This window comes from Serinus canaria, chromosome 4 (assembly GCF_022539315.1).
Source record: "Serinus canaria isolate serCan28SL12 chromosome 4, serCan2020, whole genome shotgun sequence".
Classification (NCBI taxonomy): domain Eukaryota; kingdom Metazoa; phylum Chordata; class Aves; order Passeriformes; family Fringillidae; genus Serinus; species Serinus canaria.
Genome location: NC_066317.1, coordinates 46,443,631 through 46,457,933, shown reverse-complemented (window position 1 = coordinate 46,457,933; position 14,303 = coordinate 46,443,631). Strand labels below are relative to the sequence as shown.

At 37.4% G+C, this 14,303-nt stretch overlaps 1 protein-coding gene across 1 annotated transcript in view; it reads right to left on the bottom strand.

Annotated features, from left to right (window-relative positions):
- GABRA2 (gamma-aminobutyric acid type A receptor subunit alpha2) overlaps positions 1–14,303 on the bottom strand; it is a 58,418-nt gene that overhangs the window by 28,173 nt on the left and 15,942 nt on the right. Inside the window, exon 4 of the mRNA XM_050973679.1 lies at positions 4,163–4,230. Coding sequence (XP_050829636.1) covers positions 4,163–4,230 — 68 coding nt within the window. The remainder of the gene's footprint in view (positions 1–4,162; positions 4,231–14,303) is intronic.

Here is a 14,303-nt window from a genome sequence, read left to right as displayed (position 1 = left end):
AATTTTTATCACTGATTGGGTTGGAAGCCTATAAGGCATAGCATCACAATACTGAATTTGAACATTTCTGAGAAACAACAGCTCAAAAAGAAGAGTGAAAGTAAAATCTGTTTAAACCAGTGTTTTGCTTTGCCTTCCTTGATTCTCGCTACTTTGCAAAAGGAAGTTGAAAATCCCTATGTATTGGCACTGCATATTTGACATTAGATAGAGTACAATAGCTTTCCTTTGACACAAATGGTATAGACACCAAAATATTTTTGTTCATTTGAAGCACAGTTGGCAACTGGCTCCTGACCAAGAGAGAACACATTTGGTAGCTGACTATTTTGGTCAGAACAGCATCTTTTGAACTTAGTCAAAATGTTAATCCACTACAAGGACCAAATGTTCTTGACTCAACACATTTAGAGAAAAATCTCAGCCTCAGCTTCTACTTCCTGAATTTATCAACAGCAACTCCAGCTAGCTTAAAATCAGTCAAAGATCAAATTCTCCTGGGTATAATGATTTTTTGGCAAAGTTGTGATATTGGAAAAATACAGCAAATGTCAATAAAAACCCACACTCAGCAAAGACTGAGTCACAGATCAAACACCATACCATATTACCATTATTTGGAACAGCTAGTGAGGAAAACAGAAACCTCACTAATTCATAGCAATGCAACAACAAAGGTTAGAATTAAATTTTATCAACTTTGTGTATCAACACTACGTGAGAACTGTGTCCTTAGCTCCAACCCACCCATCACTGCTTGTTGGTCCCTTCCTTCTTCCATATTGTAAATGCATATTAAACATCTCACATGTCAGTGAGTCCCCTTCCTGCCTTCAAAAGCAGCCCTCTTCTTCTAAGCACCATGATTCTTCACAATACACTAACCAGGGAGGAAAAAATAGATCATGCAAAGGGGTGCAGTAACACTACAAAATAGATCAAGCAAAGGGGTGCAGTAACACTACAAAACAGATCATGCAAACGGGTGCAGTCACACATCTGGTGATTTTATTCCTATAAGAAACCACAGTGGAAGGAATCCTAGGTGCAGCAATAATCCTAAGAGTTCTGGCCAACAGCGGTGTTCAGCCTAAAAAACTCATGTGACTGAGGGCCTCACCATTCACATAGTGCCAGCAGAGGACTTCAGGAGATGGGACCCAACCTTCCTGAAAAAATCTGAGCTTGGGGTCCTCTAAAAGTTCTAGAGGACATGGGCAAGAGTCAAACTTATTCTTCCAATAAAGCCTTTTAAGGAAAAAATTTTTTAAAATATAATATCCCAGAGTTTCCAACATTTACAGAAGAAAATATCAATGAATCCTCTATATAGTAGTTTAAATTACTGATTCAGTCATGCAGCTCCTAAATGAAAAAGTACTCATGGTTTAAACTCTAATGTCACCTTCATGTTCGACAGAATATGTGATGGTTTGGAAGCTATTATTTCAAAACTCACATGTTGGAATTTTCTCATTGACTGCTCGTACATTTCAAAACTATTCTACGATTATCAACAGAACAAGCTAAATTAACCCTGAAGCTTGTAGTAATAAGAATTAAACTGCTCTTACTTATCTATCTACTTATCTGCAAATAAACCTACCCATTAGAGTAACAGCTGCCATCCTGATGCACTGCACTCTGCTTTGATTAACACCTCTGCATAGATCTGTTAGAGCTGTAGCATCTAAGGACCTGGCCTCTTCCTGCACTGTCTATATGTCTGTGCAAATAGCCTTGGTAAGTCTCCTTGTGGCTCAGTAATCATCTTTAAAAGTGGATTAGTATCATCTTCCTGTTACACAGAACTACCATAAATGCAAGACTTCACCACTCTAAAGTCATGAGATGGTAGACCAAAAAGGTCAAGATATTCATATCATCTTTGTACACAGATGTGATACCTTTTTTACAAATTATTAACAAAATAAGAGTTATTTCATAAACCTAAAATCATCAGAAAAAAAACACCTCAGGAGAATCAGCAACATGTACAGTAATAAAAACAAAAGTCTATTTCTCCTATGAAATCACCTTTCATGGCCTTTTGTGTGAAGTCTTACCCGTGTATTCATAACTTTTAAAACACAGCTTGAAAACAAAAAAAAAACAAAAAAAACCACAGAAAAACCCCATAAAACCCCACCATAAAATATTTTCCAAAGCTATGATTACCTGGTAATCAAATCACTTTTAACTTACCAGTAGGCAAATAACTTTCAAAATGTTCAATGTACCATGAAAACTTTAGCTTCATAAACTTGTTCATAACACCATAATATTCCCTGTTTATATGATGCAAAACCTGATTCTTTCATAGAAAAAGAAATGTTGCCTGATTTTTAAAAAATATTAATTTTTAATATCTACAGATACACCAATGTAGTATTTAATATGTCTCATATATAATAAAGAATATTTGAAACATTTCAAAAATCATTTCTTGCAGGATTGGCAAGGGTAGTGTGAGAGATTGAGATGTTAATGGCTAAAGGCTCAAACAATCAGCCATTTGCAAAAGCAGCAGGTGCTTTGCTGAGGGTGAGCACAGTGACAGCCCAGGTGCAGAGGGTGTGACCACCAGGTGTGTCACCATGACAAAGCAACCTTTGCTTAGCAAGAAGCTGGGGTTTGAGACAGATGAGGGAAGAGACCAAAAAGGAGCAGATCCTGTGAGATGGATTAATACTTTTTATCATGCTGATGTCTTTCCTTACACAAGTGGCCCAGCTGTAAAACTCCTCCCTATCTGGAGGACATACTTGGACATTCACACACATGCCTGAAGATGGTCATCCCTTCTGATGGGGCATAAGGGGCTCACTGCACTGAGAGGCAGTTATCATGTCTTAGAAGGTGTCATAAACCATCAAAGACCCCCAAAATACCCCCAGAATAATTCCAGGGGTCTTCCACCAGAGGACTGTACAGGATCCACAGTGTTGCAACAGATCCAAGGTGCTGCGAAAGACAGCATAAAACTCCCCACCCCAGGGAAGGTGCCTGGGCGTTCCATCTAAAGCTAAGTATATATAAAACCTCTGGAATTTGTGTTTTGTGGGTTTCCTCCACCCCTGATGGATCAAGATAACATTTAGACCAAAGGACATCAAAATTGCAACAATCGAGTCTTGTTATTAAATCCATGGATGGTGATTATCATTCTGCTCTTATGCTTTCCTTCTCTTTCTTTCTCCATTTCTTCTCAAAATACATTGTCAGCCAGACTAAAAAATTCCTGTCAATGCCTTATTAAGTGCCCTGTGTCTGGATTTGTTAAGCTTGGCTAAGTTTAAGTTTGCTGAACTAAAGTTTAGCAAAGTGAAGTACTTACTTTGCCTGGATGTTGTTTTAACATGAGTCAAGCATCTTATTTTATCTTGATGCTCTACATTTTGCAAGTAAAAGTTTGTTGATGACTCTTCTGAGAATTTTATTCTCTCCTACACATTGCCCAGAGTCCATTAAACCACCTTCCCCTAAACCAGGGAAGTGAACAGGAGCGTAACAGGTAAAGTAAGTTTGAGACTGTCCTTCCCTTTCCTTTTAGAGAGCTATATCCATCAGGTCTTCTACCCAGTATGAAACATTCTCCCTAATCTCTGTATTATTTGCAGTGAGCCTACAAACAATCCTTTATAATCCAGAGCAATATTCTGAAAGTTTCTTTCTTTTTTAATCTCACTGACTTCTTTAAATGCTTACTAAACCATGCAAATTATCAAGGACAGATCAGTAAAACCCCACAATCATGTTGATGACCCAGCTTCCAAACTATGTCTTCCAAGAAGTTTAATTTAGATATGACTCCCATCAGGTCACTCAGTCTATTGCCAATATTAAGAGTGGTCCTTTCACTCCAGGTTTTCATGCAAGAGGAATCCAGTTCATCCATATCAAGATTGCTTCAGAATATAAACCAAAGTACAGTCAGTGGGACAATCAGAAGATTTACTGGTCTAAATTAAACAGCTAACACTCATCATGTGAAGTCCATAAATCAATTTTCAAATTTCAAACTAACTGGGGTTTGGCACATTCTGATTTCAGTGAGATTGTTTCAAATTCATCCACAATAAGTAAAAGAACACAGGTTTAAAGGAAGTTTAAATACCTCTTACACCATTTACCCACATATGCAAAAGATTCAGGAACTCACCATATCAGTATCTGACACAGGTCCAAAACTGGTCACATAGATGTTAGTGAAGACTTCAGTAATACTATCTGATATAAAAAGAAAAAAAAAACAAACAAGCAAACATTTTAAACTGACAGTACTTTTTCTAACTCTTCTGTAAGATTATGGGACATTTTGAACAGGTTTCTCTCCTTATTTACTACCCCCCCACCAGTGTCCTGTTGTAAATACTGGGAGTTTCTCTCCCACTTAACACAGAGTTTAACAAACAAGCATTTGTCCCACAGAGTAGTTTGTTTAAGTCTGTTCAGCTATACAATCACCAGCAACTCCACACATTTATATCCCATTTCTCTACCAGCAAAAATAATCACAGCATCGTGGACTTTGCATGGAAGGAAAGCTCTGGACACAAAATGCCTTTGTTGCAGAGGTGTAACCTCTGTTGTTGCAGATCTCTCCTATTAAAGCCTTTCTAGTTGAAGGCTGTTTTCTACATTCTTAAGAGCTTTTTGAAAGAAAAAGACAAGAAAATTATCGACTGTACCAAATGTAACAGAGCAGCATCCTACTTTTCAATTGGGTGTGTTTTTAAGTGGCACATATTTTAACATAACAGCTCCTTTCCTTGATAGGCAATGCTCCTGATACATTGCTGTGGTACTGTGAACACTTTGAGAAAATGTCCTTCCCAATCACTGCAGTCAGACAGCCATGAAATCAGAATATTAGATATTGTACTGCAGGGAAAAATAACTGCTTAGTTTTCTGTCTTCAGTTTTCAATTAGGCTCAGAATAGAATGATATTCACTAAGAGGGATAGAGTGCACAGAAAATTTCTTAACAGCAGTTGCCAACCCCAGTCTGCATTCTAGACACACAGTCAGCATTCCAGACAGTCAACACAAGGAACTCTTTGCCTTAAAGCCAGCTGCTGATTGGAAAAGAAAAATTTGAATATAACTAGGTGCAATTTGACTCATCGCAGAATTTCCCATTCCCAAAAATAATACAACTGCCTGTTGTATGAGTGATCCTGCTGTTGTATTGTGATTATCTTTCCACGTTTATTCATTATTAAATGTGGGTAGCTAATAATTTCTGTCTTCCTGAAAGCTGCCTTTTAACAAATACATGTTACAAGCAAATGTACGTCTAATTTTATGGAGGCCAACAGTGTAATCCCGGCTCCTCACTGGGAGAAACCAGTGGTGCTCACTCATGACAGCAGAGTCTCCACCAGCCACCAGGAAAAGGCCAGGACTGATCCATGAGCATGGAGAGCAGTGCATTTTCAAAAGGATGTAGCTGCAAAGATACAGTGATTTCAGACAACTTCTGGAGCATGGGCAAGGAACATTCATCTGTTCTCATCTACAAGGAAACTTCCTTTTGCAGCCAAACGCTAGAATGTGGGACTTCAAAAAGCCCTTCCTACCAAAAAGAATCCTTTTTCCCAGGATCATGTCTGCTTTTTAAGCAAATAAATAAAGACTGACTCCTAAAATTCCTCTGCATATCCTGAGATATGTTTACTTCTGTGATAGAGATTTCTGGAACACCTTATGAAGCATCCTTACACAAGCTAAGTTGATTTCTGCTCCAAACTTCTTACAAACACATTTTAAGTCAGTGGACAGAAAAGGTGCTGTGTCTGCACTGCTCTTGCTATTCAACAAGGATAAAGTACAGATATGGCTGAAGTATCCTACAAAAGCCACAAGTACATTTCAGAGGACTAGAGACTTCATGCTGCCCGTGGGAGACTCTCCAGAAAAAAAAAGATCATTATCTCCAAATGGTTACCTGGCACAGACTGGAATGAAATGAGACAGTGACAAGAGAGCTACCCTTCAGGAGGTAAAACAGAGCTGCAGGGACTAATTGTGAAATTTGGCCTGTATTGTGATGACAACACAAAATATTAATTATAATTCCATGAAAAGCACTGGTGTTACAAAAATATGACTGACAATCAAGTATCCCAACAGCAGAGTATCGAGGCTAAATTCAAAAACACTTGTATAACTTGAAGGAACCCTACTATAGGCAACAAAGTCACCTGGCAAATCTTTACCTGCACATTCCCCACCTCCCAAATGCTTGCAAACATGGTCCTCTTGTAACCCCACTCTAATGCTACCAGTTATTTGTATGGGATTTATTATTTGACTCAGAGGAATGATTTTAATATTTGCATATAATAAACTACAGGACATGGAATCTTCAAGCTTGCCTTGCATTCCAAGTTTTAATTTTTAAAAAAATTCCCATATTCTGTTATATATGATTTCTAAACTCTTCTGGATCTGTTTTTCCATCAGAAATGAGCAGAGAAGACAGAGAGGAGAACAAACATATTGACCACAACTTTTGCTATTAGAACAGTCTATCGATTCCCCCTGTTGGTTTGTGTTAAGAAAAAGTACACTAAGAAAGAAATGGCAGGTTTTTATATTTTTGCCTCTTATTTTCCAAATTCTGCATAGTGAAGAAGATTCTATTCATACCCTACCTTCAAGAAAACAAGTCCTTAAAGACAAAGGAAGCTGAAATGTAGTAAATCTTGAATTACTCCTGTTACCATTTGTCTTAGCAGCCTGAATCTTGTGTTTGTTTCTTCCTTCTTACTTTACATAGTGCTAAAACAAAGGTTCCTCTGAATTAAAAATTTGATCTTGAGGGTTCAGAATTAAAATCTCCAAAAACAAAAAACACATCATTCCTTTTTTCCAACAAATATTGTAGCTATTGCTTTGAAGGAGTATATGCTTGTCAAACAAACAATTCAGAAGCACAAAGCACAATTTCAAATGGGCTCTCTAATCAGAATTCATCCAGCAGGCGTCACAGTCACAGGCTTTTTATAACTCATGTTCTGTCAAGAACAGCACCAGTCATCATACTTAGCCCACCAGAGATTCAAACAGTTCTGGATCATCAGTTCTTGTGGAAAAGCCAAGGAATATACTCAGCTAAAAGATGTTCAATGCAACATGTGTTTGCATAAAAATCTAGCTTGTTTTTTTGAGAAAAGGACAAGCTTTCCCTACTGGGATTACACAATTTGTTTCCTCAAGTGACATGTACGCATGTAACTAAAAGGCCTGATTTTCAAAAGTGCTTAAATCAATGGAGGGCCACATTGAAAAACAGTCTAGATTTTAAAGAACCCTCTGTTGGGAGAAAGGGTGGCGGATTAATTTATACTTGTGGGCTCTTATGTTATTCTGAATCACTGCTTTTGAATGTTATTCAGAGAAATGGGAACAGCAAAGGGTAAGGATTTAATTTCTATTTAAGATGCTTCTTTTAGGGGAAAAAAATCTCAGGCAAAGAATATAACATGTAGCTGCCACCATCACATGAAATACTCTAAAATTCTGCTAAGGCTATTACAGCACCACTTCTAATTTGTTTTGGTAATAAATGTGAAAAAGAAGCCCTATCTGACTTAGATCACACCAGTTACCCAGATGACAAAAGCCAAGGGTATACTGACAAAATATAGTCAATAAAGTTAATGATAAAGGAAGGAAGAAAAGCACATCCCATGGAAGTAAAAAAAAAAAAAAAAAAAACCACAGTAATTATTAAGATCAAATTGCACATGTTTCTCCAGCACTGGTTTCTTCTGGCTCCCTTTCCTTACTTGAACTGACATGGTATCATTACTGGGAAAAAAAAACCCAGAAAACTAAAAAACAAAACAAAAATAAAACCAACCAAAAAAAACCCCCAAAACAATAACAACCAGAAAGTAAGAAAAAGAAATACATATACCAAATTGCAGAAGATTTATACATCCTTATCTGTCCTTGGCTGGAATGTTTGCTGTGTACTTTAATTACATTTAGGATTTTAAAAAACATTAATTACAACAACTCCTTGATGAAGATAATAATTTTATTATCCTCAATTTTCCTTGGGAAGCTGAGGCAGAAGGATTAAATTATGTGCAAGTAAGGTGAAGTACAGGTGTTTGCCAAGCCTGGTTACAGCTGTCCAACACCAAGTAACCACAGTGGAAAATGTCAATATCATTGACTTGTCAAAACATTAGAAAAGTGGTTCAGAGCTCAGCTAGAGTTGGTATCAGTGGCATCACAAATTCCTTTATGCCAACTCTCCGGTTGTTGGGATCCCCTTTCTGATGGTCTGAAATCCTGCTGGCTTGTTCCTCAGCAGAAGAGCTGGCTCAGCTGAAGTAGGCTGCTTGGCAGAGAATTTGCAGTGGCTGAAGTCTAAACCAATCCAGGCAGAGTAATGGAGATGATCAGAAAAGTCAGATGAAAAGGCTCCTCACGAGCATTTACCAGTTTGTCAAAATGCTAAGATTCCACAGAGGCATTCAAATTTCAGTGAGTTCCTTTGGTCTGCTTTCTGACAGCAGTTTTCAAAATTTTTTCGAGTTCTTTTATATGCCCCTTCTCAGCTGCCTGCATCCCTGACAGGGTGCACAGAGTTCCAGTCTGTGATGTGAGGTAGACAGACGTGCAGGATTCTGCATACTTGAGAGCTCTCCCTTTCCTGGAGAATGCTGAGAAAGCATTAACTTTATTGAAATAAATTTTCAGAGTATTTCCCATATTCAAGAATGACCTGACTATTATTCATTCTCTCTCTCACCAAAATAATCTGGAGTCCTTTCTTCATAGAGGGTAGGGACAAAACATGCATGGCTCACTCTATGCATGTTTAAAAGAAGAGAAGAAAAGAGTGTGATCACTGCAAAATCTTCAGAAAGGTTCCAGATGTTTGTTTGCATGAAACAGGCTATATTATTGATTAATGTGTCAAGGCTGTTTTCACAAGAAAACAGGCCAGGAAGATTGGTTTTTTAATTTCAATTTTTATTCAATAAAGCTGTAAATACAGGTTTTGGGCAGCTAAAATAGAAGACAATCTCTCTGAGGTACTCAAAAACCATCAAAAGTCTTCTTGGAGGGATAGAACTTTAAAAGTATACATTTGAAGTTCTAATGTATCCTATTAAAATATTCAGGCAAACATTATTTTAAATGTAGAATTAATAGTGCCTGTGAGAACACTGCAAGGCTGTAACTGAAAGGCTGCTAAAGCATGCAAAAAAAAAAAAAAAGAAGCAAAAATAAAATACTGCTCTTTAAATAAGTATGTCAACAACAAAAAAAGGAGGTCAAGTTGCAGTGCTACAGGAAACAACTGAGGATTTCTGAGTTTTTGTGGAAATGGTGTCAAAAGCTTGATGTTAATTTAATTATTTTTCTATAAAAATTTATTTGTCTGGAATTGACATTGTTCTGACATTGTAATCTGGTCTCCAGGGGCATGCTTGGCAATGTTGCCCAAAGGCCTTGAAAATGTCATTCATAATACAAGTCAGAAATTGCACAGGTGAAACAGCCAGGGTCTTAATCCATCAAGCACTGTTCCAACTCAACATGCTGCCCTTATGTGACAAGCTCCTTAGTGTGTCTGTTGACAGCTCAAGACACTGACTGGCTGGCAGGGAATAGGGGTCAGAGGAGGTCATGCAACACGGAGCTGGAACAGCAGCAAAATCCCTGGGAACACAGATATTTCAAAATCATGTTCTGCCATTTCTTTTTTTTGGTTTAGGTGGTTTATGCAACAATTTTATTTATCCAGCTTCGGCATTTTCATTCATTAGCCATTATTAAATTACAACAGTCTCAAAGCCTCATATGCCCTACATAAAACCACTTCCAATTTGTAAACTGAAGTCATCTGTGAGAAGACAAAATCCATTTCTCCCCTGGACATCAGCACTTCACTTCCAATGGCCTCACTTTATCCATGAACTACCAGCAAGAAAATTTCTTCATAAAGGCCATGATTGTCTTTCAAATCTCCATCTTTAACAAAGTATATGTAGAATAAGCTTACCAGTTTAACTTCTGGAGCTTCTAGTATAATACTATTAAGTATTATTACTATTAACAGTTGCACATTCACATTGGTGTAAATAAGACCAGAATCAGACACTGTACTTAATTTCTCATGGTGTTGACTGGAACAAGAATATATTCTGGAGAAAATGTCTGGAAGAAGAGACAGGAATTGAAAGCCAGCAGGCTAAGAGACCCCCAAATGACTTACCTCTGAAGAGCTGATATCTATTAACAGATATTATATTGCTTATTAAATTGATGACAGCTCTATATAAAGTCAATCAGGGGCCCTCCAAAGGCCTATTCAGAACTTATGAAATTCAGCAGCCCTGTAAAGCATTGCCTTAAATACCATCATGTAATTTGCACCAACAGAATACTTGGGCTGCATATAAGCCCACTCTTTTATTTCAGCAATCCAGTATTCATTATTCTGAAATAATTAAAACTTGTTCAAAATGACAAGAATTTGCTATAAGACAATAATTCGGTTAAACTTTAGTGTTTCTTTAGAGATGAGTAAGACTTTTTGACCATCAGAAAAACACACTAACCTGGAGAAAGGAATTTAGCTTAACTGTCAACACCCTTCTCTACTGCAGCAAAAAATGTGACTTGTGAAAACATTCTCAGATATGTTTTCAGCTAAACTAACACCTTTTCTAGGTGTAGGTTACCCATAAAATGTGCACAGAATGATATGTAGGCACCTCTGCAACACAAATAATGTGATATATTATCAAAATCAGTATTTACTCTTTGTGCTGTATGTAGAAGACGCTGGTGCAAACTGCCTTAGCACCATTACCAAATAACAAATGAAAAAACAAAAAATTCTCTGCTGAGAGAACATTTACACATTACTAAGATAATTTTCACATGTATATGACCAATTTGAGGCTTAACTCTCAAAGAGTGCAGATCACACACACAAACATCATATTTACTACGTTTTCTTCTCTCTCTCCCAACTGACCTTTAGTTTGCAAACCTTATTATTTCAGATCACAAATTTAAATTTACAAAGGGTCCTACAAATGAAGAACCTTGGATATAAGTGACATTTGAGGTGCAGTTTTAACTTTATTTTATGCTTTTTCCACAAATTTGGGAAAGTTTGCTCAAGGATAGTGCTAAAGACTGATTTTGATGCCCAATTATCTCTTAAAGTATATTGGACAAGCTGCACAAAGTTATTTAAGCTCCAAGTTTCCATTTAAATCAATCAAAGTTAATCTGAATGTCTCTGTGGTCTAGATCATAATGACTACATTTTGCACTTATATTTGTCTGAATCCCCTTTATTCCTAAATTGCTGTCTAACATTGTCAGTACCTGAAATTCCCTGGCTGCTTGTATTTCCACCTTAAGGCAAAAATATCCCAATGCTGCCAAGCAGCCTAAAGAACTGGCTCTCAACCAAGTCCCAACGAGTTCCTCAAACTATAAATAATTACAAATTTACTGAGCCAGAAAGATTTTGGGAGAGAAAGCAAGAAAACAAGCAAGAGACTGATTCCACAGCCTAGCAGTACTCATGGGATAGAGCAGACTTAAATTGAAGCCTCTGCTCAAGATCTAATTATTTACACAAAGCAGAACAATTCCTTCCAAAGATTGAGGAAGCATGCTGTGTCTTAGAAAATTCACCTTTGTGGTCAAGACAGAACCTAACACACAGTAACTGAGTTCATGTCTCTGCTTTAAAGTAGAGCATGCTCTTGACAAGAGCTGCTGTCTATTTCAGAAGTTTCCTGACCATCAGCTTCTCTCATGGCTCTTTTCAGGAAAGGAGGAATGACAAGAGAGGGAACACCCCTGTGAACAGATGAAAAGGAGACTGGTAAAGTTTTCACACCCAAACTTGATTGTTTCACATGTGTTGGTAAGGAAAGGCTTCAGCTGCTTGCTCCTCTTCAGCATTTTTAATTACTTAGCTTGACAGATTCCTGCTCAGTTTATCGACTTTAAGAGCCACATTTGTAGACAGTTATGCCAACACCATCTCTGAGATGTGCCAACATGCCCAGCTTTGCTCATGCTCCACATAGGACACCAAGCTGCTGGAAGCAATGAATTCCACTACATGTGGGGTCCAGGAGATGCGGGAACTGACAAACCTTAATCTTGTGGGGCCAACTGGCCAAAGACCATGAATGCCTCTAAAGGCCAACAGGAAAAAAAGAGAATCTCAGTCCATGTTCTGACACATATGTAGCTATTTTATATAAAGTAAAACATTTGCAGTGGAAGAAGCCACTTTCTCAGAATGATCAAAAGCCCGTGTCTCCATAAAAGGTTTGGAAAGTGGGAAACATGGATTCAGATCTCTTCTCCAAACCAGGTAGGGAGGAACTAAGACATTTAATCTAGAATGTGCTTTATCCCTGATGAGAAGGCTGCTGTGCTGACTGGTGCAGCTCATATCACACTGGGCCAATCAACCAACCCGTGTCTAGTCTGAATCTGCCACTACTTTAACATGAAAGAGATTTCAAACAACACAAAAGTGCATAACTTAATTGGTTCTTTGCACTGGGAAAAGAAGATATTTAGATACTCTCACTCATTACTGTTGAACTCCATAGACTTTTGTCACCTCCGGCAACATTTTGACAATCTCAGAGGTATTGACTGCCAAGTGATTAAGAAAGCAATTAACTATCTAGACAGCTTTTTGGATTTTTTCCCTATCATTTAAACAGAGTATTCCTCCAATTTACAGGTTCACTGTAAAGGTATTAATACAATATTGATGCTTTGGTTTTATAAATACTTGTAAAAGCTGGGTAATTATGAGCATTAGTGTTGACCATTAAAAAGGGAGAGACAAAATGTTGAAAATAAGTAAATTAAATCATTGGGAAGAACATTCTAAACACATGGGCAATATGAAACTTGCTCCCATAAGACTACCAGGAAATCCACCAAATCTTCCTTTCTTCCCTTTTCATTACATCCTCACACTCCATGAAGAAAAAACAAAAAAAAAATTAAAATAACTTAAAAGCATGCAGCTCTAAAATAAACTACCAGTGTGAGGAATTTTCAGTTAAAGTTGCAGAAAATGTTAAATAGAAACATGAAATTGATAACATAGTTGAGTTTGGCTGGAAGAAATGTGATCTTGCTGAAACAGATTACTTAAACGTTGAAGTAAAAGGAATTTATCTAACAGAAAACACATTTGGCAGCAAACCAAAACCACATGCCACACAAATGAAAACTAAAACATCAGCACTAAATCTTGTCCCTTTAGACACAACAGCTTCCATCAGGATGAGGAGTGTTTATAATTACCAGGCTGAGTAATAAATATGACTGCTGCATTGTTTTGATCAACTGGATGAACGTGATGGAGCTAAAATGAACCAGACTGCCCCAACACTCTCTAAAGAATGAGACAGAGGAAGACAAAAAGAGCAAGTCTGGAAGGGAGCAGACTTTGATAAAGTGGAGCAGTAATTATTTGAACTGACCTGAAATGGTGTCATCACAAAGTTATTACTTGCATGAGACCGTACTTCTGTCTACTCTGCTTAGAGATTTGTGCTACTAACATGTAGGTAAGGCAGAAAAATTTCCCAAATTATTCCAGATTGCAGAAATTTATACTCAGAGGTCTTTATGTCTCTTCTTTTTTTAAAATGTTTGAATTTTTTGAAGTCAGTACTTAGAGTCATGGAACACCTTGGCAAATTCTGCTGCATTACACTTCCAGGCTGATTTCATTTTTAATCTCTGTGCTTTATTCCAGGTCATAGCATTTATAAATCAACCCATTTGATACATTCACTCTGACAGTCCCTCCTGCATTTCAAACCACATCTCCCCCTACCAGCAATATCATTTTTAAAAAGGAGCAGCTTCCAGTTTCTCTTTGCAGTCATAATGCAGCCAAGTCTGGATTTCTTAAGAAGTGTTTTTATTGTATAGTGGCTATTGGTTCTTCAAAAACTTCATTTTTGTTGCTAGCTTATTTGCTTGCCCATCACTTACATAGGCCTAGCTGCTTTTCTAACCAAGATCACTCCTCCTAAATTTTATCCAAATTAGATTTCAGAGGCCACTTTGGTTCACATATATGTATTAAATATGTAACGTCAACACACCTGTGAAAGTACAAGTTATGAAAGGACACTGTCCTTCAGGACTTCCCACTTCTAAACATTTTTAAAAAGCTAAAACAGACACTGTCACAGTGCTTATTAGCCTTGTTAATTATTTAATGAGGAATTTGAGTAGCATGCCAGAACCCACTGAA